This window comes from Oryctolagus cuniculus, chromosome 1, assembly GCF_964237555.1.
Source record: "Oryctolagus cuniculus chromosome 1, mOryCun1.1, whole genome shotgun sequence".
In the NCBI taxonomy this organism is placed as follows: Eukaryota; Metazoa; Chordata; class Mammalia; order Lagomorpha; family Leporidae; genus Oryctolagus; species Oryctolagus cuniculus.
Window position 1 is genome coordinate 67365296 of NC_091432.1, and position 27558 is coordinate 67392853.

Consider the following 27558-nt stretch of genomic DNA (forward strand, 5'->3'; position numbering starts at 1 on the left):
CTCCCCCGCGAGAGGGAGGGAGTTGCGCACGCGCGCCTGGCTCCGAGTCCTCTAAAGCAGGCGAAACTGAGATTTCCGCGGTAGGTTTGCCCTGCGCTGAGTAGTGCAGATCTGGGGCGAGCTTGCGCGTCCCGCCACCGTTTTTGCAGCTCTTCTTGTTTAGTATGGTTGCCACCACCTGGGCTTGTATTGCAGAAATCGCCACAGACGCCGAAGGGCCGCGGAATCGGGACGACATTGGTGACTGGCGAACTCCCGGCCATTTGCGTGCACCGGGAGGAGATTTAATTTTTCCCAGCTCTTGCAGTTACTCGTTGACCTCGTTAGCTTGCCGAACGTGGCTCCCTAGCCCCCACTGGAAGCTGTGGGGCGCGAAAACTCTGTAAAGCAGTTACTGCTTCCTCGCGAGGCGTGCAGAGGAGCGAGAATATGGTTACCCCTGCAGCCCTATAGAGATCCCTCTGACTTCCCCTCACAATCGTGCCTCGTGAACGTCCCTGTGTTGCTTCGTGCCAACATGAGTGATCGCTATTTGGAACAAAGGATTAGTATAAAATTTTGCGTGAAATTGGACAAGTCCGCAAGTGAGACCCACCATCTTCTCAAAGAAGCTTATGGGGACGAAGTCATGTCAAGGGCCCGCATTTTTGACTGGCACAAAAGATTTAAGGAAGGGCGGGAAGATGTTCGAGACGACGCCCGGAGTGGCCGCCCAGTCACGCACCGGACCGAAGAAAACATCCGGAAAGTCAAGGACCTGGTTCATTCAAACCGGCAGTTAACCGTGAGGATGATGGCGGAGGAGTTGCATTTAGATAAGGAAACCGTTAGGCTCATTTTGAAAGAGAACTTGAACATGAGGAAGGTTTCTGGGAAAGTTTAACGGGTGTTTTGAAGGATGCCCCGAAACCTCGAACACTTGACTTTCGGGCTGCTTTTCCAAAGGAAACTAGGAAAACAGCTCATGTGTGAGGAAGGGGCTAGTACGTTGTGAAGCACGGGGTCCTCTGCCCGCATACTGGCCAAGGATCCGCTCCCCCACCAGCCGGCTTCTGCAGGCTTCGTCTCAGCAAGGCTGCCCACCAGGGCGGCTCAGGCGTGTTCACACCCACACCGTGGTGAAGGGAAGCTGCCTCCTGTCTTCATCGGGCACCCTGTCCCCTCCGCTCCTCCTCCCTGCGTGGCTTCCTCTGCCGCTTACTCTTGGCTCCCTGGTGGGACTCTCTCCCTTGCTGCTCTCCACAACTTGCAAGAATGTTTGGCTGCTGACTCCCAGGACTTGCTGATGGCGGAATTCTTTGGCTTAACAAGAGTTTGGATCTCCCTGCCCAGACCTTGGATTGTTTGTGATGATCCTGTTCCTTTGTACTCAACAGTCTGCCTCAGGGAATCATGCCCGTGAGAAGTGGGAACAGCATCTCCCCGGAGTCTGCCCCTCTGTGCCCAGGGAGGCATGCTTTTCTGGGAAGATCCCACAAGAAGGCCTATGGTTTCAGCCTGCTTCACATTCAGGGCCCGATGTACCGTGTACAAGCCACTGGCGTGCTGACAAAGTGTGTGCCTCTGGGTGTGAGGGCTGATGGGGCCCAGATGACTCAGTGGAGCCCCTCAGACCTCAAGGGTTGGCCACCAACCTGCCCCTCAGAAGGACTGCATCTGTTTCATCCTCGTTCTATGCTTTGGATCCTCACTCACTTGGGTATTCCTTTTGCCATAAGAGAAGAATCTGGTTCCAGAAAATACAAACCAGTGGCCCTAGGGCTGGGCTGTGATGTGTAGGCAGGAAGACCAAGTGGCGCTCTACAGACTGTGAATTAAGGGAGTCTGCTACCCACGTGCCAGTTCCCGCCCAGCAGCCTGCTTTTAGTAACTAAAGCCAATATTTCCAGGTGTATTTTGAGCACCTGCTGTTTTTAGAACTGTGAAATTATGGTCATCAGGGACTGTAAGGCCGGGCCAAGTGGTTTTTGTAGCAGATCCATGAGGAAGGGGGAGACAGGGTTATGAAGCTTCACAGCAGGTGGAACAGCGTGAGACTTTGAACCTGCATCAGTAGAAAATAATGACTCCATTAACTAAAATAGCAAAGTGCCAAGGGGAAGATAATGGTGTTGCAGAAGATGTGCAATTGGGGATAATTTGCTGTTTCTCCAAGTCTGTGCCAGTGGTTTGCAAATTGCTTCCTCTGAGGCTGTGAGTAGGTTATTAACCCACTAACTTGATTATATGATTTTTCTGTGGAACCCAAGAAACTACAAGTTCAAGCTCTTACCTCTTTCATTTCTGCCTTCCTACCAGGATTTATAGAAAGGAACTTCTTCCAGGTGGGTTCCAAGTTATACCACACAGAGTGAAAAAGACTCAAAACCTGGTAGGGGTGCAGGAGGAAGGTGTGGAGGTAACGGGATGTCCCAGCGCAGGCCTGTGTCTCTGTTTTACTCAAGGATTTTTTGCACATTTCATCTTCTCTTATTTAACTAGTAGAGGAGTAAATAATATGGGTTGGTAGTAGAGACCTAATCCAAGTTCAACATTGTTATTTTTAGAACTGCTCTTTCACTCTCTACTGCATTAAAAATATTACAAGTTCCTCATTAATACCAGTCAGTTTTGAAACACCTTGAAATCTAGACCTTGTACCACAAAAGAAAAATACTGTGTTGGAAAAAAAAAAAAAAAAAACAACTCTTAAACCATGCCACAGCTTATAACTTTATAGCTATTTAGGAATCCTAAACATTCCATACCAAACATTACTGTCTACCCACATCAAGTGAGACCCTGGTTTCTCCACAAACACTTGCCTCCAAGGACCCTGCACTTTGGGACTGCAGCCCCCCCCCCCCCCCAACAGCTATTGCAGCTTTGTTGCTGAATCTTGTTAATAAGGCTCAGGCCTGGTGGTCACTATTGCAAATTTGTATGCTGCTGGGCTCAGGCCAAGATCCCAGAACAATACCTGCAGGTATTATCTCCAGTCTATCATAACACAGAGGTCTTGAGAGATATTATTTCTAGATTGTCTTCCAGTCTTATGAACAGGGCTGGAGTGACTGCCAATACTGCTGGCCCAAGACCCTTGTTGGAGGATAGGTACTGGAGCAACAATGGCCCTAGTAGAGTTTGAACACAGCAGCCGGAAGCAGGTAATTAGGAATGTGAATTCGAGTTGTCCTAAATGGCTAAAAGAAGGACCTAATGCATTACATTAGCTCACGGCGTGGCTCATTTGTCAGGCTTCCCAGCAGTGATAGGATGCCTCAGACTTAGGGGAAATAAAGTGACTGCTGTGACAGTTGTCCAGACCAAACCATTCACACTTGGCTGCTCAGAATCAGTAAACCCGAGCTAGAACGTGAGCTCCTAAACAGGAGGATTCTTACAGAATGGTGCTTACTTGCCCACCATGTTGCTGACCTTGATTTTGCCCTGATCTGCACCTTCTGTTCAGGCCTCTTGAGCTCCTGGCCTGTAGCCTGTTAGATCCAGCATGCATCACACCACAGACTGTTGCCCTTGGCCCTTCTCAGATGCCTCTTCTCTGCCTTGGTGTTTGCTTTTCTGGTTTTGGACTCCTCCTCCAAGAGCTGCGTTGGTCCCCTATGGTGTGCGGATCCTTGAGTTGCCCTTTTAGTCATGATCCACCACTCGACCTGAAACTCTTCCCCTTGTTTGGAGCCTTCTAGCTCCCCACTTGAGCCACTGAGTAACCAGTCTTCTCCAGCCCGGGTCCTGTGTTACCTTCCTATCTCAAGGAGTGAGGTGAGATGCGTGGGGAGGTGATGGTTCTTGTTCTTGCTTTTCATAAGGCACAAATGGAGGAGAAACCTCCCTCCCACCTTAGCTACCATCAGTTGCACCCCCAGAGGCAAGCAGGGTTACCAGTTTCTCAGGGAAGCAATTGAATTACCTCTTATACTGAGAGCTATAACAACCAGATCCCATTCTGGGAACTGTGTTTTTCGTGACAGGATAAGGGCCATCTCACTGCCTGTCCCTTTGGTTCAGCAGGAAGAGAACTGACCTCCTTCAGTCCTGGACCATAATTCTCAAGCTTCACATAATCCATCCATGAATCCCTTCCGTTTTCCACTTGCTCTTTCCTGCCCCCCCCCCCCCCCCCCCCGCCCCGCTCATCTCATTCCAGTTCAAAATCCACATGTGATGTTGTGGAACATGACTGAACTGTAATAGACATCTAGAACATTGATTTAATTGATTTTATCTAATTCCCCCCTCCCATCACACTTCCTCACCTTGTTTCTAATAATGATCAGAAACAGAAAAAATCGAATGTTCATTGAATCTTTGACTTAGAAAAACACATGGGTGGTTCTGCAGTCTTCTGAATTCTGCTGCCTCTCAGTTCTCACTGAAATGCCATTATTTGGCAAGAATGTGTACATAGGGCCTACTTTCGAGAGCCTTCCTTCCAGATCTATTTCCAGTCGAAGTCCAGACTTGCCATTGGACATGCCTGGATAAGTCCAAATGCTACGTGACTTGAGGACACCAGGGAAAGGAGGGGACTGCTGCTGCATTGCATACGCTGCTCAGCCGGCCTGCTGTTTGCAGACATTGTCACCAGCGTATCTGAGGTTCACTGGCATTGGCATTGTCAGGGTCCATGGGGCTCAGATGAAAGAGCCTTCGACTTTGTGGCTGAGCTGTACACTACTTTGAATTCCAACTGCTTCTTCAGCTTTACCAGATTTTACCAGGCCTTTGCATCCTATTCAAAGCAGCCCTCCTATATTTATGTTTTCTGTAAAGTAAATCTCTGCCTATCAGATCCTTGCAAGTATTACCCAATTGATCACTCTCTCCTAGCATTAATAACCAGAAACAAAAATCTAGAGTGGGGAGCTTCAGGGCCTCCCAGGACCCACTAGTGCAGGGGTCTGCAGACTTCTATAAAGTAAATGTAGGCTTTGTGGCCTTGTGGTCTCTGTTGCAGCCGCTCGGCAGACATAGCTAATGCAGAAACAGGTGAGCATGAACGTGTTCCAGTAAAACCTTATGATTGGATATTGGAATGTGAATTTCATACAGCTTGCAAAATACTATTTTGATAATTTTTCAACCATTAAAAAAGGTAAAAAGCATGCTTAACTTGCAGGCTGTTAACAAAAACTGATGGTGGCTCCGGTTTGGCCCATGGGCCATAGTTTGCCAACCCCTGATCTAGTATACATAAAATGTGTATCTAAAAATGACAGATGATTGATCATTTTCCATCAATAATGTTAATGCCAAATTGATCTGGCAGTGTCTCACAATGTAGAAATTGTGCAATATTGGAGGGACTATTTATGGGGAGAGAGTAAATTAGAACTGAAGGATTGGCTATTTTACCTTGCCTGTGTTCCACATCACAAAATGAATTTTGTGCTGTTTTTGACTAAAACTGATATGACTCAAACTATCATCCATGTTGTTCCCATGTAATATCTCAGAACCAAATTGGCAGTACTGAAAATGGTGCCAAATTGCAGCCAGCAGTAATAGAATGAACCACAAGTAGTTCCAAAAATGCCTTCCCATGGACAGCATTTGAATAAATTTATGTTGTCACCTATTTAAGTGTTTACTATGAAGTTACAAAACTCACTGAAGTGTATTTTTTCGTGCTTGTAAAAAATTATACTTGTGTGTGTGTTTATACATATACACACATATACATATATATATGTGTGTGTATATATGCACACATATATTAACAGCTCCTTGTAACTGGTGCTGTTAATAGGTAAGCACATTTATTGTTCCCTTAAAGAGAGTTTGATTGTGTCAGCATCATTTAATCTGATTTTCCAAAATTGTAATGGAATCTCAGGATTGAACAGACCTTTACAACGGAGTCTGACCCAGCCACCCATGTTTCCCTTGACCTTGGAGTAACTAACTCTACAGCTGCTGAAAGACCATAGGAAAAAAGATTCTGTGTTAATTCACTCAACAAATGTTTTTTGACTGACTATATGTGCCAAGCACTGTCCTGTGTGCAGTGGACAAAACAGACACAGACCTTGGATTTCAGAGTCGGACATCTAATTACGTTGCTCTTCGCTCTTGCAAAACTTCTGTCCCGTGTGCTCACACTAACTCATTGTTCGCTGCATACCTGGAAACAGGTATGACCTCTGCCGCATGCCTTCATGCTGCAGTCATGATGCCTGTCCAACTGCATTAATAATTTGAGGACTATATGTTCTACTTGAAGTTTTATTATTCTTGAGACAGATCTATGTTGGTAGAAAAACAAGCTGGCAATGTTGGAAGTGTAGATTGGCAACAGCTTTCAGAAAAAGCAATTTGGCAGTATCTATTAGGAGCTTTAAAAATGTTTATGTCCTCTGATCCTCTAATTCCACTTCTGGGAATCCATCCTAAAGAAACAGTCTAAAATGTGGGCAAAATTTATACTTAACAATCCAAAAGTCCAACGGTAGAAAATTGGTTAAATAAATTACAGTTTGACTATACAATGGACTATTATGCAGTCATTATAATTGATGGTTATGAAGAGCATTTGACAGCACGGCAAAATGCTTGTAATGTTAAGTGAAAAGAGTGATATATAAAATTGTATATATAAATCTAAAAAGATTTTTTAAATGACTGCAAAGAATATACTAACTCTGAGAGGTTGGATTATAGATGTGTTTAAGTTTTTCCTGGGTTTTATGCTTTTAAAAAATCTTTTTCCACAATACTATTACATTTATTGTAAGTGAGAAACAACAGTATCAAAAGTTGGCAGTGGAGAGACTGAGGCCACATCACCAGTTTGGCCCATGAACAGATATCTGGCTGGGCCAATATGAATGCTACATAATAGATAATTGTGTTGGACGCAGGAATGGGACAAAGGGAAAATGACCTGTCCCAGAGGAGAAGGGAACATGCCCAAAATCCCTACAAAAATCAAGTTGGTTATGAGGAGACACCTTGAGTCACATGCTGCTGTTAGGCAGTCCTAAATAGGTATTAAAAAAAAAAAATAGAAAAGAAAAGCACCTGTGAATTGGGTATATGAGAGCTCTTCAAAAAGTTCATGAAAATGCATATTACAGGCCAGTGCCGTGGCTCAATAGGCTAATCCTCTGCCTGTGGCGCCAGCACACCAGGTTCTAGTCCCGGTCAGGGCGCTGGATTCTGTCCCGGTTGCTCCTCTTCCAGGCCAGCTCTCTGCTGTGGCCAGGGAGTGCAGTGGAGGATGGCCCAAGTGCTTGGGCCCTGCACCCCATGGGAGACCAGGAGAAGCACCTGGCTCCTGGCTTCGGATCAGCACGGTGCACTGGCCGCAGCAGCCATTGGAGGGTGAACCAACGGAAAAAGGATGACCTTTCTGTCTGTCTCTCACACTGTCCACTCTGCCTGTCCAAAAAAAAAAAAAAAAAGAAGAAGAAAAAGAAAATGCAACAGCTATGCATGGATTTAAAAAAAATTATGCCAAAATAAATTAACCTTTAATTCCATTTCCATGAACTTTTTGAAGTTCCCTTGTATTCTGACAAATGGTGCAAGTTTATGAAATGCTCTCCCAGGTAAAATTAACCTCCTTTGGATTTCACTCGCACATTCTCTCCTACAAAATGAATTGTCTTAGACAGACTCTCTGAAGACTCCTTGAGCCTTCCACGTGATTTCTTTAGTGTAGGAATAACTGCCAGTGTGCCAGGTCTCCTCCCACGTGAAGACACGCGAGCAGTCTGTATACTCGCTGGAATATTTGGTATCCTACATGTGGAACACCATACACATCCCATTAATCATCTTAATGTTGAAACTCATAAAATTCTTAAATGTTGCAAATGTTATTCTGTTGGCGTCCACAATTACTGTGCTTTTTTATTTATGTCTGAGTAATTGTGGGATTTTAAAGAGTGAGAAGTTACATAGTTAATGCCTGTCTATAAATGAAACTGTTGTGTTAAGGAAATACATACTTAATGGTTGCTTTAGTAAAATGATTATCATTAAAATGTTAAATATATCTCCTTGGTGACATTCCAAAGCTTCAGATGGGTACACAAGGAGAATACATATTTTATAGATATATACAAAGGGGTCTTCCAAAAGTTCATGGAAGTGTGTCTAGTGGAAAAATTCTGCATAGATTTCAGAGTTTTTTGGGCCAAAATAAATTTATCCTATATTTTTTCACAGACTTTTTGAAGTACACTCGTGGATTATAGCTTTGTCAAGCTGGAGAGTTCAGCACTTCAGTGTACATCTGTTTGACACTAGAAAGAACAAAAGAATGAGACTTGAGTTTCAGTTGCGGCTTCGTAACTAGCTGTGTAATTTTGGACGGTTCATTTGCACCCTCTGATCACTCCAGTGTATTCATCCACTAGAGGAAAATGCCGCCACCTATCTCATGGAGCAGTTAATTTTGTTCATGCCACAAATATTGAGTGGTTGCTTATATGTGTCTGGCCCTCTTCTAAACATAGGATATAGCAGCAGACAAGACAATAAAACAAGTTCCTCCTTGTGAACACACATTTGTAGGAAATAAAAAATAAGAATGATGAGTAAAACTACAGTATATTAGATAGTGTTGATTAGATTTGCTGCCTTTGAGGTACACTGCACAAAACCTGGTACTCAACAGATAGTAGCTGAGTACTCCCATACAGTAATTTCCTTTGCTGTTGTAGTTTTCAAACAGTTCCTGAATCACTCTACCTAAAGTGGTAATCGACAAAAGGCCTGACCCCATTGCCTTCTATTTCTTGCTAGTTAATGAGGTCTAAATCTGTGCTTGCTTAAGAAGACAAAAGAATCCTTACAGTGGTGTTCTGTACTTCCTGGATGGCAGAGTAATCAAGGTGGTGCCTACACGCTGGATAAATGGCCGTCTCTGGAGCCAACTGGCTGGAGCTCTTCATGGGGCTGGAAGGCAGGCATTAGGTCCACAAAGACAAATACTTAGTGTCGTTGCTGTTTAAGCAAAGCAAACCAGAAAACTTCAGTTTCTCTTAATGAAAAGTTCTGTGCCCAATGTCTGTGCCAAACCTTGGGGAACTGAGCAAAGTTTGTAGTATTGGAAGGATTATTTATGGCTACTGCATTATTTATGGGCAACCAGGGCATAGACAGAAAGCCAGGAAAAAGAATGCTTGTGGTTGGTTGATATTTTTGCTCGTTGCAGAAAATTGGAAAGTTGAGAAATATTTAAAGAAGCAGCTGTTAAGTTTACCTGCAGCTAGCACTCTGCCTCAACTTGCTCCTTCAAAATACCCGGTGGACAGTCACTGACTGAATTCCTTCTTTGGGCCTCAGCCTGTACCAGGCACAGAGGACACAGCGCCTGCTTTGTGGCTAGATAGAGGAAGAACGAGAGATGGAAAGGCTGCACCAAGAATGGCCGATCCCTCCCAGAGGACCGCTCCTAGGAGCCAGCGTTTGTAAAGTGTCTGTAACAGAAAGTTGAAAGCATCTTACATAGGGTGGTTGTGGAAATGAGAAGTGGATTGTAAAGAAGTAGAGAACAATGGTACTGTGGTGTGTGGCGATGCCGTCCCTGCCACCTCACGCAGAAAGGCCCTGAGCTCTGTGCACAAGGATTCAGTGTGGAATATTGCCTCTCAGAAGAAACTAGATGTTAGGCTGCTTGCCAGTTCCCCTGGTCCTTGCTTTAAAAATCTAATAAGTGAAAATTCAGAATTACAGCCCAGATCAGATGAGGAAATTGGCCCAGGAAGGCTGAATGACTTTTCTTGAATCACACATTTAGTTGGTGGCGAAGCCAGAATAATAGTGAAGACTCTTGAACCTTATGCAGTCCAGGAAGTTTTTTCTATTACTCCATTGAGAAAATTTCCTTTACTAAAATATACCTTCTTAAGCAATCTTTAAAATGGAGGTCACCCTTACGATCATCAAATGGTTTATCCACAGTTGATTTATGTACAGTTTTGAAAGAATGTTTACAGTATAGAATGTGGTGCAGAGGATTTTTCCAAATTGCCCTGGGGTGCCCATGCCCCCTGGTCCTTCTTCCAGAGTTGCGTATTCGTAAGTAAATGTTGGCATTCTGTCATTTATTTTTCCAGAGGTTCTTCCCCAGCCGTGTATGTTTTGTGTTTTTAATATTTCTCGTGTTCTTTTTTTTTTCTCTCATCTGGGCACGTAAATCCTGATAAAGCTCTCAGCTATCTCCTCTGTGCTGGCTCAGATTTCTGAGTGTGTTTACATTTGTGACACAGTGCCTGATGTCACAAATGCTGTCACATCATTAGGCCTTACATCCCTAAACTCTAGCCTTGTGTTTCTAGATGTTCTAAAAATTCCATACACTTCACTTGTAAACGCCACCATCCTGTGCCATGACATTTCCATAGTAACGCAGTTTAAACAGGAAGCCCAGTCAAAGGGGGTGAAGGTTTCAAATGCAAGAATGCATTAAAAATAGGAGCATACATAAGATGGTGCAGCTCTCCACTTCAGCATCACCATTGCTGTCTTCCCACGGCTGGGCGCAGCAGCCACCCCCCGTGTACGGAGCCTATTCATATATCATGGAAACTGTAATACTTAATTGAAGTTAATTGTTTGAACACATCTTTTCTCCTCTACAAGCCCATGAGCTTAAAAGCCAAAACCACATCTGATTCTTTTTTGCATTTCCTACATCCAGAATAAGTCATACCTGGTACTGTTCAATAAATGTTTGATGGGTGAAGGAATTGCTATTCCAAAAAAATTTTTCTTTAAAGAATTATTTATTTATTTGAAAGTTAGAGTTATAGAGAGAGAGAGAGGGAAAGAGAGGAAGTGACAGAGCTTCCATTCTCTGTTTCACTACCCAAATAGCCACAACGGCCAGGGCTGGACCAGCCCAAAGCCAGAATCCTGGAATTCCATTAGAAGATCCAACTTGGGTGTCAGAGGCCCGAAGACTTGGGCCATCTCCCACTGCTTTCCCAGGTATATTAGCAGGCTGCTGGATAGGAAGTGGAGCAGCTGGAATTTGAACCAGTGCCCATCTGGGATGCCAGCATCACAGGAGGTGGCTTAACCTTCTGTACCACAGTGTCAGTTCCCTTTTTAAGCATTTTAAAGTATACATTTCAGTGACAGTTCTCATATTTTGGATATGAGACCCTTATCAGATATATTGTAAATATTTCCTTCCATTCTGTGGATTTTCTTTTCACTTTCTTGATAATATTCTTTGGTGCACAAAAGTTCTAAATTAAAAAAAAAATTTTTTTTCATTAATTTGAAAAAGCGAGATCTTCCATCTACTGGTTCACATCTGTAACAGCCAGAACTGAATCCAGGATCTTAAAACCCAATCCATGTTTTCCAAGTGGGTTGCAGGGACCCAAGTATTTGAGCTATCCATCACCTGTTGCCTCTCAGGGTGCACAGAACTTGTACCAGGCACTGTGATATGGGAAGTGGGGGTCCCAATTGGCATCTTAAGTGTCGTACCAAATGCCCGCCCCTAAATTTTGATGAGCTCCAAGAACTCCATCAGTTTAGATCTTCTAGTTAGGTCTTTGATGCGTTTTGTGTTTGTGTTTGTAGTGGTTCAAGTGCTCAGCTTCTTTCTTTCACATGTAGCTATCCAGTTGCTTAAGCAGCACTTGTTGAAAAGAGTATTCTTTCCCTATTGCCACATTTGTTTTTGAAAGATATTTACAGTTATAAATTGACAGTTCTTTTTTTCTTTCTGTACCTTAAAGATTTTGCTCATCTTCTGGCTTGTTTTTGTCTTTATTTTCATTTATTTGAAAGATGGAGACATCTTACATCTGCCAATTCACTCCCCAAATGCTCACAACAGCTAGGGCTGAGCCAGGCTAAAAAGCCAGGAGCCCAGAACTCAGTCTGGGTCTCCCATGTGGGTGACAGGGACCCAGGTCCTTGAGCCATCACCTGCTGCCTCCCAGGGTGTGCATTAGCAGAAAGCTGGAATTGGAAGCAGAGGCAAGACTCGAACCCTGGCACTCTGTGTCAAAAGTCTGCCCTGCCTATAAATCTCACCTTTGTTCCTCTGTATATTCTGTCTCTTGCCACTCTTTTTTGTTTTTGAGATTTATTTATTTGAAAGGCAAAGAGAAAAAGAAAGATCTTCCATCTGCTGTTTGGACCAGGCCAAAACTAGGAGCCAGGAACTCCATCCAGATCACTTACATGGATGGCAGGGCCCATGTACTTGGGCCACCTTCTGCTGCCTTCTCGGCACATTAGCAGGGAACTGGATTGGAATTGGAGCAGCCAGGACTCTGCTCGAGTACGGGATGCTGGCGTCACAGGCTGCGCTTAACCTGCTGCACCACAACACTGGCCACTCTTGGCATGCTAAAACTTTTTCTTGGGCTGGCACTGTGGCAAAGTGTGTTAAGCCGCCACCTGCAGTGCCAACATCCCAAATGGGCGCTGGTTGGTGTCCTGACTGCTCCACTTCTGATCCATCTTCCAGGTAATGTCAACAGGGAAAGCAGTTGAAGATGGCCCAAGTATTTGGGCTCCTGCACCCATGTGGGAGATCTGGAAGAAGCTCCTGGCTCCTGGCTTTGGCCTGACCCAGCCCTGTCCGTTGTGGCCATTTGGGGAATGAACCAGTGGATGGAAGATCTCTCTCTCTCTCTCTCTCTCCCTCACCCTACCTTCCATATAAATTTTAAAATATTTTTAAAAAAATATTTTATTACTGACTTGATGCAAATTTGATTAAGCTGAGCCATGTTTCTTATGCTTAGGGTTCATGGAGCCGTTTTGATTTGTGGGTCTAAAGCTTTCACCGAATTTGGAAAACTTACCATTCTTTCTTTTTTCTTTTTTTAAGATTTATTTATTTATTTGAAAGTTAGAGTTATACAGAGAGAGAAGGCGAGGCAGAGGCAGAGAGAGAGAGAGGTCTTCCATCTGCTGGTTCACTCCTAATTGGCCGCAACAGTCAGAGCTGTGTCAACCCAAAGCCAGGAGCCAGGAGCTTCTCCCAGGTCTCCCACACCGGTGCAGGGGCCCAAGGCCTTGGGACATCTTCCACTGCTTTCCCAGGCCATAGCAGAGAGCTGGATCAGAAGTGGAGCAGCAGAGACTCGAACCGGTGCCCATATGAGTTGCTGGCACTGCAGGCAGTAGCTTTACCCACTATGCCACAGCACTGGCTCCTCCAGTTACATTTATATTAAGCCACTTGAATGTTTCTCACAGAGCTGGCGCTGTGGCGTAGGGAGTAAAGCCATCACCTGCAGTGCCAGCATACCATATAGACTCCGGTTCGAGACCTGGCTGCTCCACTTCTGATCCAGCTCTCTGTTATGGCCTGGGAAAGCAGTGGAAGATGGCCCAAGCCCTTGGGCCCCTGCACCCATGTGGGAGACCTGGAAGCACCCCCTGGCCCCTGGTCCCTGGCCCCTGGCTCCTGGCTCCTGGCTCCTGGCTTCGGATCGGCACAGCTCCAGCCATTGCGGCCATCTGGAGAGTGAGCCAGCAGATGGAAGACTCTCTCTCTCTCTCTCTCCCTCTCTCTCCCTCTCTCTCTCTGCCTTTCCTTCTCTTTCTGTGTGTAACTGTGACTTTCAAGTAAAATAAATAAATCTTTTTTTAAAAAAATCCCACAGTTCACTGATGCTGTGTTCTTCAACTGTTTCTTTTTTTCCTCTCTTTGTGTCTTTTTGTATGGTTTCTATGCTGTGTCTCCAAATTCACTAATCTTGAAATGTTTAAACTATTTATTATAGTTTCCTTCTCTAAAAGTTTCAGTTGGGTTTTTAAAATAGGTTTTCTTTATTTTGGAATAATTTGGGATTTGTGGAAAATTTGCAAAGATAGTGCAGTGTTCTAGGTCCCCCATTCAGTTTCAGTCTCCTCTAACGTTGTTATCCCCAGTACTGTGGTGTGCTTATCAAAACCGAGATACTAGGTAGGTGTTACTACACGGGGAGTTAAACCACAGCTTTCAATGTCTGCATCCCATATCAGATAACCTGGAATCGAGTCCACTTCTGATCCAGCTTCCTGCTGATATGCAACATGTGATGGCTTCACCACCTGGGTTCCTACCACTCACATGGGTGACCTGGCTTCAGCTTGGCTCATCCCTGGCTGTTGCAGACATTTGGGGAGTGAACCAGTAAATGAAAGCTCTATTTCTCGATCTCTCCCTCTCTCTCTGACACCCTGCCTTTCAAAAAAAGAAATAAGGGGCCAGTGCTGTGGCGTAGCGGGTAAAGCCACTACCTGCAGTGCTGGCATCCCATATGGGTGCCGGTTCGAGTCCCGGCTGCTCCACTTCCCATCTAGCTCTCTGCTATGGTCTGGGAAAGCAGTACAAGATGGCCTAAACCCCTGGGCCCCTGCACCGGCATGGGAGACCTGGAAGAAGCTCCTGGCTCCTGGCTTCAGATCGGCACAGTTCTGGCCGTTGTGGCCAATTGGGGAGTGAACCAGCGGATGGAACACCTTTCTCTCTCTCTCTCTCTCTCTCTCTCTGCCTCTCCTCTCTCTGTGTAACTCTGACTTTCAAGTAAAATAAATAGATCTTTAAAAAAAAAAAAAAAGAAAGAAGTAAATCTTTTAAAAAAACAACAACTGGGAGTTGAGGGTATTTTTGTTTTTTAGTAATTTTAAAAATATTTATTTATTTATTTGAAAGAGTTACACAGAAAAAGAGAGAGATATCTTCCATCTGCTGGTTCACTCCCCAGATGGCTGCAACAACTGGGGCTGGGCCAGGCCGAAGCCAGGAGATTCTTCCAGGTCTCCCAACATGGGGGCAGGGGCCCAGGGACCTAGACCATCCTCTGCTGCTTTCCCAAGCGCATTAGCAGGGAACTGGCCCAGAAGTGGAGCAGCTGGGACTCAAACTGGCACCCATATAGGATGCTGGCGTTTGGGAATTGTTTAAAAACAAAATAAAAAACCAAAGATATCAACATCGGTATGTTACTGCTAACTAAATTGCACAGTTGATTCACATTTCAAGTTTGTCCACTAATGCCTCTTTTTTTTGTTCCAGGAACAAATTAAGGATATCACATTGCATTTAAAAAGCCTGTCTCCTTATTTTCCTCTGATCCATGGAGGTTTCTCAGTCTTTTCTTGTTTTAAAAGGCCTTGAAGGTTTTGAGGTATATTGGTCATGTATTTGGTAAAATGTCCCTTAATTTGGGTTTGTCTGGTATTGTGATTAGCCTGGTTGTGGGTTTGGGGAAAGGATAACAGTGAATTACTCTTCTCATTATGCTATAATAGAGGGTCTGTAAGAGCCACATGGCATCACTGGTGTTAGCTTCCTTCACTTGGCCAGCTCTTTGCTGTGAAGCCACTTTTTTGTTTTTCCTTTTCCATGTTCCGGAAGCCAGTCATTAAGTTCAGCCCACACTCAAAGGCAGCAAAGTAATTAAGTTCTTTCCCCTGGAGAGGGTGCTAAATACATTATTCGGAATTCTTTTTTTTTTTTTTTTTCAGATTTATTTATTTGAAAGGCAGAGTTACACAGAGAGGGCAAGACACAGAGAGAGAGGTCTTCCATCTGCTGGTTCACTCTCCAAATGGCCACAACAGCTGGAGCTGGGCCAATCCAAAGCCAGGAATCAACAGCCTTCTCTGGGTTTCCCATGTGAATACAGGAGCCCAAGGACTTGGGCCATCTTCCACTGCTTTCCCAGGCCATAGCAGAGAGCTGGATCAGAAGAGGAGCAGCAGGGACTCTAACTGACACCCAAATGGGATGCCAGCACCACAGGCGGTGGCTTTACCCACTGTGCCACAGTGCTGGCCCCTGGAATTCTTATCTCCCAGTTTATTTATTCAGTTATTTCCTTGTAACAGTTTGGACTCATGTTAATTTTTTATTTTGGGTCGTAATCCAACAATGTGTTATTTATTTTGTGGCTTGTAGTATCCTGACTCTGGCCAGTGATGCTCTTCCGGCTTGGCTGTGTGTTTCTTTGACAAATGGTTATGTATGCTGTTGGGTTTTGGTCTTTTTTTTTTTTTTTTTTTTTTTTAACACTTCCTTAGCTTCTGACTGCAACATACTCCAAGATAGCTTTGTATTTTTCCTGCTTCAATCCTGTGATCAGCCATGTCTCTGCAGAGTCCTGTTGCTTTTTTTGGAGAAGAGTGTTTAGAAACCAGGGTATGTTTGTTGTGACTGAGATTTAGGTCTTTTTCATACCTTTCATTTCCCTGCTTAATAAACTCAGTCTTCTCCTGGGTTATTGATTACATAGAATAGTTATGTTTTTGTTTGTGTGTGTTTTCAGAGACACAGAGAGATCTTCCACCTACTGATCATTCCCCAGATAGCCACAACAACTAGGGCTGGGCCAGGCCAAAACCAGGAGCCCAGAATTCAATCCAGGTCTCCCATGTGGGTGGCTGGGACCCAAATACTTGAGCCGTCATCTGCTGCCTCCCAGGGAATATATTAGCAGGAAGATGGCATCAGAAGTAGAGTGCTGGAGACCAGAACCAGGCTCTCTAATATGGGATGTAGGTACCCCAAACAGTGACTTAGCTGCTGTACCACACACCTGCCCTAGTACATGGTTATATCTTTTTTAAAAAAAAAAAAGATTTATTTATTTTATTTGAAAGGTAAAATTATAGAGAGGCATAGGCAGAGATGTCTTCCATCCACTGGTTCACTCCCCAGTTGGTTGCAATGGCCGGAGCTGTGCCAATCCAAAGCCAGGAGCCAGGAGCTTCTGCCTGGTCTCCATGTGAGTGCAGGGGCCTGAGGACTTGGGCCATCTTCCACTACTTTCCCAGGCCATAGCAGAGAGCTGGATCGGAAGTGGAGCAGCCAGGACTCAAACCAGTGCCCATATGGGATGCCAGCACTGCAGGTGGTGGCTTTACCTGCTATGCCACAGTGCTGACCCTGGTTATGTCTTTTTCAGTTCTACCTATTTTCTTCAGGTTCCACTGACTGATTTTTCTCCTCATTATAGGTCCCTTAGTCTAGGTCCTTTTGCTTTTTGGAAAATGCTTTGGGCTTTTATTTTTGGTTTTGTGAGCTGAGACTGTGGTAACACTATTCTACAACTAATTTTGCCCCACTGTTGTGGCAAAACCCATCTGATGCCTGTCTTACCAGTGAAGTCTGTCTTACCACTCTGCATGTGGGGAACAGAAAGTGGACCTGTGTGTGTGATCTCTGAGAATGGTTTCTCATTTATTTATTTGTTTAACAGGCAGATCAAGAGAGAGAACGAGCTCGCATTCCATCCATTAGTTCACTTGTAACAGCTGGGTTGGGGTGGGGGCAGAGCCAGGAGTGGGGAACTCAATCCAGGTCCAGGCCCGTTGTGTGAGTGGCAGGAACTTGATTCCTTGAGCCTTGTGCTTCGTGCCAGAGTCTGCATTGGTAGGAAGCTGGGGTCAGGAGCCAGAGCTGGGTATCAAACCCAGGTATCCCGACCCGGGATGCAGCAATACTGACCAGTTTCTTAACTACTAGGCCGAATGCCTGCCCCAAGAATGGTTCCTTCTAACCCTTGTGGGCAGTTCTCTCTCTGGCCTCATGGGGGTTTCCCAGCTAAAGACTTGCAGGGGACCCCTCAACAGAGAGCTGGATCTCGCTTTTTTTTTCTTTTTTTTTTTTTTAAATTTTTTTGACAGAATTAGAGAGAGACAGAAAGAAAGGTCTTCCTTCTGTTGGTTCACCCCCCAGATGGCCACTACGGCCGGAGCTACGCCGATCCGAAGCCAGGAGCCAGGTGCTTCCTCCCGGTCTCCCATGCAGGTGCAGGGGCCCAAGCACTTGGGCCATCCCCCACTGCCTTCCCGGGCCACAGCAGAGAGCTGGACTGGAAGAGGAGCAATGGGGACTAGAACCCAGCACCCCGACCGGGACTAGACTCCTGGGGTGCCGGCACCGCAGGCGGAGGATTAGCCTAGTGATCCGCGGCGCCAGCTGGAGCCCGCTTTTGTTCACTCCTCCTCACTGTTCTTCCCCACGACTCCAGCAACATTGACCTCCTGGGATTCCCAACCCCATCTCCTCAATCCGGGAAACTCAGGCTCAGCCTGGGGTTGCTCGGGCAGCAGGGCCCAGAGACCCCTCCGGGAGGTAAGCAGGCCATCTTAAGGCTTAGTTCACTTGCCCCTGGTCTTTAGTTGCCTGGTGTCAGTGTCTTAAAACCACTGGTTCATGTGTTCTGTCCAGAATCGTTTGGTCCCTATTACCACATGTTCACCAAAAGTGAACATCAGCGTAGGAAATGAACAGAGCCAGAGGCTCTGATTAGCGCGCAGGCGTGCATATCCTAAACACATGAGGGAATAGCGTGATGCTGAAGCGCGTGGACTCGGGAAACTCATTGCGTGCAGCCTGGGTCTAGCGCTGCATCTTACTAGCTGTACCTCCTAGGCCAGTTAGGAAGCCTTGCTGGCTCTCTTAAGATGGGAATAATAATAGCGCTGTCTCGTGGAATGAGAGGAGGGTTATATATGTAAAGCATTTGGAACAGTGTGTGGTTCTGTGTAAGCATCCAGTAAATATTAGCTGTTAATATTATTATTCTTTATACTTGTTAAAGAAAGCCAGCAAATTTGGCTGTGAATTTGCTAGTATCCCTAGCAAAGTGGAAATACTAGTTAGAGGATTTACTGTCCATAAAATGCAGATAGACTGTTTGGACATGACAAGTATGAGATTTCAGAATATCTCTCCCCAAGATTGCTCATAGAGTGCTTTATGATGTCTGAGTAGTGTACCAGACTGAGTGAGGGTCCCAGGATTTTTCTCTTAAACCATTCCCGCAAGTAGCCAATAGCTTCACGTCAGAGCTCAGTTCAGTCAAGAGAATTTTGCTGGGGCTGAAATATGGCAGTACCTTTCCCTGGCTTAATCCAAAGATCTGGCTTCTAGCATCAAAATGAAACTACTAAAGCACATGTCATTTAAGCAAGTCTCCATAAATATAAGGGGGTCGGTTAGAATTACAGTAGTGCAGACAAGAGGCGACTAAAGCTTGAGCCCCAGCACTGGGTGCAGGATGAGAGGGTGCTGGCGAGGGAGCAACCCATTCAGCAGTGAGGATCCACAAGGCTTGGCGACTGATGCCGTACAGGAAGCAGGAATTTTCAAGGGCTGGGAACTGAAGGAGCCACAGACAGAAGGAAGGAAGTTGGACCGCTGTGTTGTTCAACTCTTCTGTAGCCTTACTCGGACATTGCCAGCCCACTCGACCAGGAAGGGAGGTTAAAAATCTGCCACCATGGGAATGGCTGCACTTCTGCCGTTCTGTCAGGCTTTGTCATACCTCCCTGGGGAACTGTCCCTTTCCTCGTCGGAGTGTGCCTTCTAATGCCTCTCTGCCTCACGATCCATTCCCATTGCATTCTTTGACTTCGTCTTTGCCTGGTGCCTCGTCCTCACCCTTTGAACGTGTCACATCATTATCTATTGCGTGGATTCTGCAATCAGCAGTCAGCTGAATTTTTTTTAAATCCAATCTGAGAATCTTTGCCTATCTTTAGGCGAGTTTCTATTCCTTCTTATTCTGTTTCTCCCCTTGTATTTGACCTGTCTGTCTACCATGTGTTTTCCTTGTTTCTTCTTTGCTCTTCTCCTGCCTCCTTTTGATTTTTGTTTCTTTTCACCCCTTCTGTTCTCACTGTGGTTTGGAAGTTCTGCTTTCTAACTCTGGTCTTCCCGTGGGTGTCCTTGCATGTTAATGTGCACACTCGGCTGAACACTGTTCAGTTCCTCACCGTCTCTGGCTCACTGTGACGATTTCAGGAACCTTAGCATCTTCTCTGTCTAATCTCCACCCCTTCCATCGTCTAGGCACTTGGAGGGTTTGCTTGTTTTTTTCTTTTCTTTTGTTTTTGTATTTTAATTCCAGCTTACTTTTAACTACTTGCCCAAATCCCCAAATTAGATTTTGTTTTGTTTTTGTTGTTTTCAGATTTATTTATTGGCCTTGTAGCGCAGCTGGTTAAGCCACCACCTGCAATGCTGGCATCCCACATGGGTGTCGGTTCAAGACCCAGCTGTTCCACTTCTGATCCAGCTCCCTGCTAATGTGCCTGGGAAAACAGCAGAGGATGGCCCAAGGGCTTGGCCCCTGCACTTTCTCTCTGTGTAACCCTTTCAAATAACTAAATAAAGGCAGAGTTACAGAGAGAGAGAGATTGAGAGAGAGAGAGAGAGAATATTCCATCCACTGATTCATTCCCCACATGGCCACCACAGCCCAGGGCTGGGCCAGGCTGAAGCCAGGAGCCAGGAGCCAGGAGCTTCTTCCAGATCTCCTACATGGGTGCAGGGTGACAAAGAACCAGGGCCATCCTTCGCTGCCTTCCCAGGCAGATTAGCAGAGAACTGGATCAGAAATGGAGCAGCAAGGACAAGAACTGGCACCCATAAGGGATGTCAGTGCTGCAGGCAGTGGCTTTGCCCATTATGCCTCAGCACTGGCCCCAAATTAGATTTTTTTTAAAAGATGTATTTATTTGAGAGGTAGAGTAACAGAGAGAGGGAGTGACAGAAAGGTCTTCCATCCACTGGTTCACTCCCCAAATGACCACAAATGCTGGAGCTGGGCTGATCCAAAGCCAGGAACTTCTTCCAGGTCTCCCCCATGGGTGCAGGGGCCCAAGCAATTGGCCATCTTCCACTGCCTTCCCAGGCCACAAGTAGAGAGCTGAATCGAAAGAGGAGCAGCCGGGACATGAACCAACGGCCATGTGGAATGCCAATGCCGCAGGCAGAGCCTTAGCCTACTAAGCAACAGCACTGGCCCCCAGATTAGATGTTTGCATCCTTGCCTACCTTTTTATTGAAATATTATTCACACATGGTAAGGCACATCCATTTAAAATATGCAATTCAATCCTTTTGAGTATATTTGCACAATTTTGCAAACTTCACACTGATTTTAGAACTTTTTCATTCAACAAAACCCAACTCTAGACCCATTTGTAGTCATTCTTGCTGTTCCCTACCTCCAGCCCCTGGTAAATTTTCATCTACTTTCTGTCTCTATGGATTTGCCTATTCTGGACGTTTTGCATGAATATAATCAGACAATATGTGGCTTTTTGCCTCCGATTCTTTGACTTAGCATAATGTGTTCAAGGTGTATGCATGTTGGAGTGCGTATCAGTACTTCATTCCTTTGTAGGGCTGACTGATATTCTATTGTCTGGATAGATCACATTTCATTCATTACTTTGTCAGCTGATAGACCTTTGGGTCATTTCCATCTTTTGGCAGTGTTGCAAAATTCTTCTATGAACATTCATGCACACTTTTTTGTGGATATTCGTTTTAAATTCTCCTGAGTATATGCCTAGGATACTATTAATAAATAATACATTTTTTAATATTTAATGGTGTGCTAGTAATCCTTTCTCACATGGAAAGGGTTAGGGAGACCCCAATTTGAAGCATTTGTTGGTTCTAGAGTGTAAATATTGGAGATCCCAAGAAGACATTGTTGAATGTGGAGTTTGGGCAGAGGTGCACAGTAGCACACAATTCTGTAGTATTTCTACCTATATATACCAGAGAAATAAATGCCTCCAAAGTATAGAGAATGTCACAGTGTAGTGAAATAATAAAAAGGGTGGCTGGTGCAGTGAGTTAAGCCACTGCCTCCAATGCCAGCTTCCTATATGGGAGCTCCAGTTCAAGTCCTGGCTGTTCTACTTCCCATGCAGCTCCCTGCTAATGCACCTGGGAAGGCATGGAAGATGGATGGCCCAAGTGCTTGAGCCCCTGCCACCCACATGAGAGACCCGGATGAAGCTCCTGGCTCCTGGCTTCAGCCTGGCCCAGCCCATTTGGGCAGTGAACCAGAGGATGTAAGACCTCTCTCTCTCTCTCTCAACTCTGCCTTTCAAATAAATAAATAAATCTTTTAAAAACTGAATAAAAATGAAAAGTGAAGCATTGTGAGTATTGTTACCTTTATGTTTTAAATCATTCAGTTACTTGTAGATTTATATAATTTAACCTTTAGTAACAAGTATCTAACACCCTCCTCAAAATTCCCGAGATGCCACCAGTCTGCTGCGTGGGTTCCATCACCTCACTCGTCTCCCACACCCTCATCTTGGGTCTCCTTCCTGAATTCAGGTTCTTCCTGCTGAAGTTTCTCCGTCACTGAACCGCCAACACAGGTTTGTGTTCCAGCCCAGCTTGTTGTTCTGAAAATGTCCGAAAGTTTGACTCTCATTTATTACTCATAACTCATTTATTATTCTGGTCTGAGGTTTATTTTCTGCCCACATTTTCAAGACAGCATCCTACAGTCTGTTGGTGTCCACTGTTGCTTATGAAAGTGCTGCTGTTATTGTAGTTAACATCCCTTTTGGAAATCTGTGCCTTGTTGCTGAGAATTCTTTTTCTCTCTTTGCCTTGTGGGCGGGAGGCTAGGAGGCTCAATCCTTGTTCTGATGATGCACCACTGTCCAGAACTCCTGGGGGCCTCCCCTTGACGAGTCACAAGAAGACCTCAGTCTCAGTACTGTAACGTGACACCCCAGCTCTGACCCCAGAGCCAGATGCAGCATCTCATCTCATTTACCATGAGTTCCAAGGACCTTTGGTCTGCTGTCAAAAACCGAAAATCATTTCCCCAAGAGATGTCTTGTAACTTAGATGCAAAAGAATGTGTTGTCTGCTTTGTAGCCAACTTTCAAATAAAAATTACAGAAATGCTTAAAGCAGCAGGAGCAGCATTTAAATAAATGTATCCTACCAGGTTGATGTCATGGAAGAAGACAACCTTACGTTTGGTTGTATAATTTCTGCTGATTGCGGAAAGAACACTGGACTTGGTAAAGACACACATGGGGTCACAATGTAGGTCAGGCTACCATGAGATGGGCACGCTCTCGCATTGGTGAAATTTTAAATTGGTGGTGCTTTCCCAGAGCAATCTGGCAGTAAGTACCATGAAGCTTTAAAGAGTTTTAAACTAGTTGACCTAGGAATTCCATCTCTTAGGAAACAGTCCAAGAGGCATATGAGAATTTACATATACAGTGACTCACTGCAACATTGTCTGTAACATAGTAAAAGAAGGAAATCGGGGTGGGCGTTGTGGCGCAGCAGGTTAACCCGCTGCTTGGAATGCCCTCAGCCCATACCCGAGAGCCTGGTTCAAGGTCCAGCTACCCCAAGGTTCTGATCCAGCTTCCTGCTAAGGCACCCTGGGAGGCAGCAGATGATAGAGAGATGCAGCCAGCTAAGGAGACCATCCCGGACCAGAGGACATAAAAGTAGCTGGGAGCAGGGCCAGGGAGTGCTGGTGGGTAAACAGCTCCCCTTGCTTCACCAACCTGGGAAAAGCTGGCCCTGCCTGCAGCCTGCCACTAACATGGGAGACGCACATGGGGTTCCTGACTCTTGGCTCCAGCCTGACTCAGCCCTAGCTCTCGCATGCGTTTGGGCAATGAACTAGGTGAACCAGCCTAGAAGATAAATCAATCTCTCTCTCTTTCTCTCTCCTCCCCCGCCCCCACTTCTCTCTGTCACTCTTCAGTTCAAATAAATAAATCTTTTTACCAAAAGAAGAAAGAAAAAATGAAGGAAATTACCTTGAGGTCCTACAATGTGGAAATGATTAGGTAAATTATGGTATACCCTTTAAATGAAACAATGCACCCATTAAAAATGATGTTTTTCAAGGATCATTGGTGGTACTTGGAGTTGTTCATCGTAGAATAGGCGATAAAATCAGACTATAAAATCACATGCATTATATAGTCCCATTTTTACTTTCTGTATGGGAAAAAAAGAACTTGGTAAACCTAAAATATGAATAGTAGTTTATCTAGGAGATGAAAATTACAGGTGATTTCAAATGTTCTTCATTATATTTTCATATGTACAGTTCTTAAAGATTATTCTGACTGTAAATATTACTTTTAAACCTAAAAAAAGTAGAAGCTAAAATTACTTTTTAAGAAAGAAAAAAACATGTTTTCCAGGGAGAGAAGACATCTACACCCAAGGAGCTGATGGTTTAGTGGAGAAAAGGAGACACCCACAAATTAATTCCAAGATAATGAAGGTGATAAATCAGGCTCTTCCAAGTGTGGAGGGAAAAAATTAGCTCTGCCTGGGAGAGTTGAAAGCAGGTAAAAAGGGGTAGGGTCCTGCAGGGTGACTAGGAGTTCTCTGGGGTTTTGTGAATTGTTAAGCACTATGTGAGTTAGTCTTTGGCCTTGCCTCCTAGAAAGCTCTCCTTGCCTCTTTCCCATGCTCCCCGAAGCCCAGGAGCCCTGGGACAGGAAGCAGCAGCAGTTACACGGTCACACTCCAGTGCTCCAGCAAGTGACCTGAGATGCAGCCAGCTAAGGAGACCATCCCGGACCAGAGGACGTAAAAGTAGCTGGGAGCAGGCCAGGGAGTGCTGGTGGGTAAACAGCTCCCCTTGCTTCGCCATCCCGGGGACAGCTGGCCCTGCCTGCAGCCTCCACCCTGAGTCATGGGGCCACCGCCGCCTGGGGGATGGTAAAAACCGCGAACAAGCGCCACACATCAGCCTACGATTTACCCTGGCAGGAAACGGTGTGTCAGATGTCCACACAGCCTCCAGACAGGGTGGAGTGGAGACGAGGGCCGGGAGTGAGGGGCCCGGGAAGGGGCCGAGGACTGCTCTGCTCCGAAAGAACAGAGAAGCCGGGTGGAAGGGACTTACATGCCATCTGATCTAATGCTGCTGATTCTTCTCCAACGCCCCCTCACATCGTCATCTGGCCCTGTCTTCAGGGTGGGGCTCAGAAGCCACCTCTCTGCTACCTCCTACTCCGATGCCCCTGGCCTTGGCTCCAGGCTTTCATCACTGTTTCACTTTATGGAAAAAAAAAAAAAAAAAAAAAAAGGAATTCAGGACCCTCTGCATGCCAGGCACTGTGCTTGTAATATGAGGTGTCTCCAAGAAATTCATAGAAAATGTATATTTCAACAAATTGGTGGAAAAACAGAATTAAAAGATAACTTTGTTTTGGTGGAAAAATTTGAAATCCATGCCTAGTATTTTCATAATGTACATTTTTAATAAGCAAATATAGGGCTGTAAATGTCAAGAAGGAACCAGCTTTGGGGAAAGAACTCTGTACAATGCGAGTAGCTGATTCCAAGGTCCCAAGGGGTGACCTCTGCTTGCTGTGGAGATGAAAGCAAGGAGCTGTGGCACTGCATGGATACCCTTCCTTCTTTGTCTCCAAGTGCAATCTTCTCACGCGTCAGTATTTTAGCCCAAGCATTGCCTCTTGAAGCAAATCCAACCTGATTTCCCAGGTAGAAGTGACCACCATCTCCTTTCCTCCCCACCAGCTCCAGTAGACGGGTGTCAGCACACCTGTAACCTTTGCCTTCTTACCCTGCTTCATCGTCCCTGCTCCCCGATACTCTCACTCTCACACCCACCACGGCAGGACTGAGCTTCCTAATTTTTTTGTAATGCTTATTTATTTTTCATCTATTGGAAAGCCAAAGAAGGAGACAGAGAAATCTTCCACCTACTGGTTCACTCCCCCCAGAAGACTCAACACCCAGGGCTGGGCCAGATCAAAGGCAGGAGCTCAGAACTCCATTCAAGCCTCCCAAATGGGTGGCAGGGACCCAAGCACCTAAGCTGTCATTCACTACCTCTCAGGATGCATGAGTGGGAGCTGAATTGGAAGCAGACTAGCCAGGACTCAAACCCGCACTCCACTTGGCGGCTGGCTGAACCCTCTGCACTAAAACGCCTGCTCAGCCATGCCTCCTCCACCAAAGAGCCTGGCACAGAGTCCGATCGGTAATTGTTTGCTCCAGGGTTCGATGGGCTGTCACACAGCACTCTGTCAGAGTCTCACAGGGATACATATTCAGTTGGCAACATTCATCATTCAGCATCAGGCCTTGTGCTGAGTGCTTTCTACCCTGCTAAGCCTCACAAGCCTGGCAATCGCTACATGTGTATTATTATCCACTTTTTTTTTAAACACAAGGTTTTTTATTTATTTATTTATTTTACAGGCAGAGTGGACAGTGAGAGAGAGAGAGAGACAGAGAGAAAGGTCTTCCTTTACCATTGGTTCGCCCTCCAATGGCTGCCCCGGCTGGCGCACTGCGGCCAGTGCGCCGCGCTGATCTGATGGCAGGAGCCAGGTACTTCTCCTGGTCTCCCATGGGGTGCAGGGCCCAAGGACTTGGGCCTTCCTCCACTGCACTCCCTGGCCACAGCAGAGAGCTGGCCTGGAAGAGGGGCAACCGGGACAGAATCCGGCGCCCCGACCAGGACTAGAACCCGGTGTGCCAGCGCCACTAGGCGGAGGATTAGCCTAGTGAGCCGTGGTATAGTTAAAACTCAGAGAATCAAAGTGACTGTCTGGATCAGAGCTGAGGTTTGAACTGAAGTCCCTTGAAACCAAATCCCAGTACTTCCATCTTCGGCGTGATGCCCCTGGTTGTGCACTCTTCATCTGTGCACCTGTCCTCTCTTTGCTCCTATCTAATAACCATGGCCCTGAGGGACGGGTCTGTACGTGACTCCATTCTTAGTCCCTGTGACAGCAGAACAGTGCTTGGATTCGGTACCCACTCCACACCTGTGTCTTAAATCCCCAACGGGGCAGAAAAGAGAGAAGAAGCTGTGAATGGATGCTTCATGCCAAGGGAATGAGCCCCGATATCAGTTCACAGGACGTGAGGGCTGATGGGAGAGAAGTGGCTGAGGGCAGGTGCCTTTCCAGGTACGGCGGGGCATCCTGTCCAGGAGGAGAAGCCGGCTGGGGAAAGCCAAGGCCGCCAAGCACTCGGTTCTTAGAAATCACACCTTGTGCTCGGCCGGCAGGCAGGCAGAGCGGAGGGGAACCTGAGTTGGGAAATGAGGTTAGGTTTCGATTCAGATAGTTATTTGTGTTTTCTGGGTCTGCACGGTCGATAAATTTTCAACGAGCAGTGATTCTGTTCCTCATCTTTCACTGCTTTATGGGACTTCAGGGAGTGGAAGCATAACATCCTGCTTTCCCATAAGGTCTCTGGCCGCTACCCTGGCACCAATTAAAGATAGGTCTATGCAATTAATCAAAACCAATTTGGAACTCTCTAGCGCTGCTCCTCTGATGTGCTGCCTGCTCCACACACAGTAGTTCCTCAGCGGCAGCGCTGGAGCCAGGCACAGAGGAGCTTTTGATGAAGTGGCTGTGCCGGCCGCGAGTGTTAACTATGTCATCTGACATGACTAATGAGGCTCCGGACTTGATCCGTGCGAGTGGAGCAGCCCCGCTGTCTGGAGGAGGCTCGGTTTCCGCAGCCAGCCTGGGAAGAGGCTGCAACGTGCAGGGTACACACTCCATCATGTCAGCTGCAGGCCTGGAGGCCTCTGGTGTTGGAGCTGGGAGGCGTCCAGGGACAGGGCGATGGAAACTCGGCCAGGCTCTGTGTTGGGCGCCGGTGTGAATGTGACCCAATTTAAACTTCTAGTGCAGCCTCCTCATCTTACAGGCATGAAAAGCAAGACCCATTGAAAGCGCAGGGTTTGCCAGGGACCTGAACTTTGGAGGAAAAAAAAAATGAGAAGGCGTGGTATCTGCCGTTGAAGACCTTAACCCCTTTAGAAGTAGGTA

General features: G+C 45.9%; 1 protein-coding gene and 1 long non-coding RNA gene across 2 annotated transcripts; both read left to right on the plus strand.

Moving 5' to 3' along the window:
- Nucleotides 1–50: 50 nt before the first annotated feature.
- On the plus strand, nucleotides 51–27262 carry GVQW3 (GVQW motif containing 3). Its single transcript, XM_070075723.1, is given in 5 exon segments — nucleotides 51–878; nucleotides 881–966; nucleotides 9426–9440; nucleotides 26839–27031; nucleotides 27034–27262. Coding segments are annotated over 5 exon segments (747 nt in total). The 5' UTR covers nucleotides 51–517; the 3' UTR covers nucleotides 27126–27262.
- LOC138850020 (uncharacterized) lies at nucleotides 23929–24963 on the plus strand. The gene is made up of 3 exons (XR_011389400.1): nucleotides 23929–24078; nucleotides 24177–24356; nucleotides 24506–24963. It is a non-coding gene; the product is annotated as an uncharacterized lncRNA (long non-coding RNA).
- Nucleotides 27263–27558: the final 296 nt, after the last annotated feature.